The sequence below is a fragment of the Orycteropus afer genome, unplaced genomic scaffold (genome assembly GCF_000298275.1).
Source record: "Orycteropus afer afer isolate SDZICR_OR568_19922 unplaced genomic scaffold, OryAfe1.0 scaffold00402, whole genome shotgun sequence".
Taxonomy (NCBI): Eukaryota; Metazoa; Chordata; class Mammalia; order Tubulidentata; family Orycteropodidae; genus Orycteropus; species Orycteropus afer.
This window is the reverse complement of record NW_006921989.1, coordinates 2,140,622-2,141,261: the sequence shown is the minus strand read 5'-3', so window position 1 is coordinate 2,141,261 and position 640 is coordinate 2,140,622. Positions and strand designations below refer to the sequence as shown.

At 51.7% G+C, this 640-nt stretch overlaps 1 protein-coding gene across 1 annotated transcript in view; it reads right to left on the bottom strand.

The window, feature by feature from the left end:
- TSPAN16 (tetraspanin 16) overlaps window positions 1–93 on the bottom strand; it is a 26,872-nt gene extending 26,779 nt beyond the window's left edge. Inside the window, exon 1 of the mRNA XM_007953633.1 lies at window positions 25–93. Coding sequence (XP_007951824.1) covers window positions 25–93 — 69 coding nt within the window. The remainder of the gene's footprint in view (window positions 1–24) is intronic.
- Between the last annotated feature and the right edge of the window lie 547 nt (window positions 94–640).

Here is a 640-nt window from a genome sequence, read left to right as displayed (position 1 = left end):
GGGCGGGTGTTATGACATACTTACAGCCACGAGGCCATTGAGGAAAAATAATAGTTTCTTCAAGGAAGAATACGGAGTGTGCGTTTCAGCCATGTTGATCAGACCGGGGTGCCTTGCAAAAAATGTTTAAGTCAGCATCTTCTTAGAACTCTGAACCACTGTTTCCCAAGATGGCAGAGGTGGTGTGGGGGGCATCAAAGCTGACTTGCTCTGCCCCTCTCTTCCTGGCTGCCCTGCTTCAGTCACTGGCCTTTGTCACATCACAGTTGGATGCTGGAGTAGGGCTCACTGGTGTCCCAAACTGCCCCTGGTCACTCCTCACCCTCCAAACAGGCCACACTGAGTGTGGAGAAAGGGCCCTGCCCCAGGAGCCCCTAGTTAATGCCAGAACTCTGTGACAAAGCACTTAGCCTTCACCACTCAAGTGGCTGACACCTTCCCCTAGGGCAGGGCTCTGGGCTGTTCTGTTCACAGCTATATCCCCAGGGCCTGGGACACAGTAGGTGCTTAAGAAACTGGTGTGAAATGAATGAATCAGGAGGCTCCATGAATTGACTTGCCAACAGCAACACAAAAGATTAGATAGGAACCCTAGGGGGCAGTGAGTTTGTGTGAATGGGGGAGGAACAACTCAGGAAAG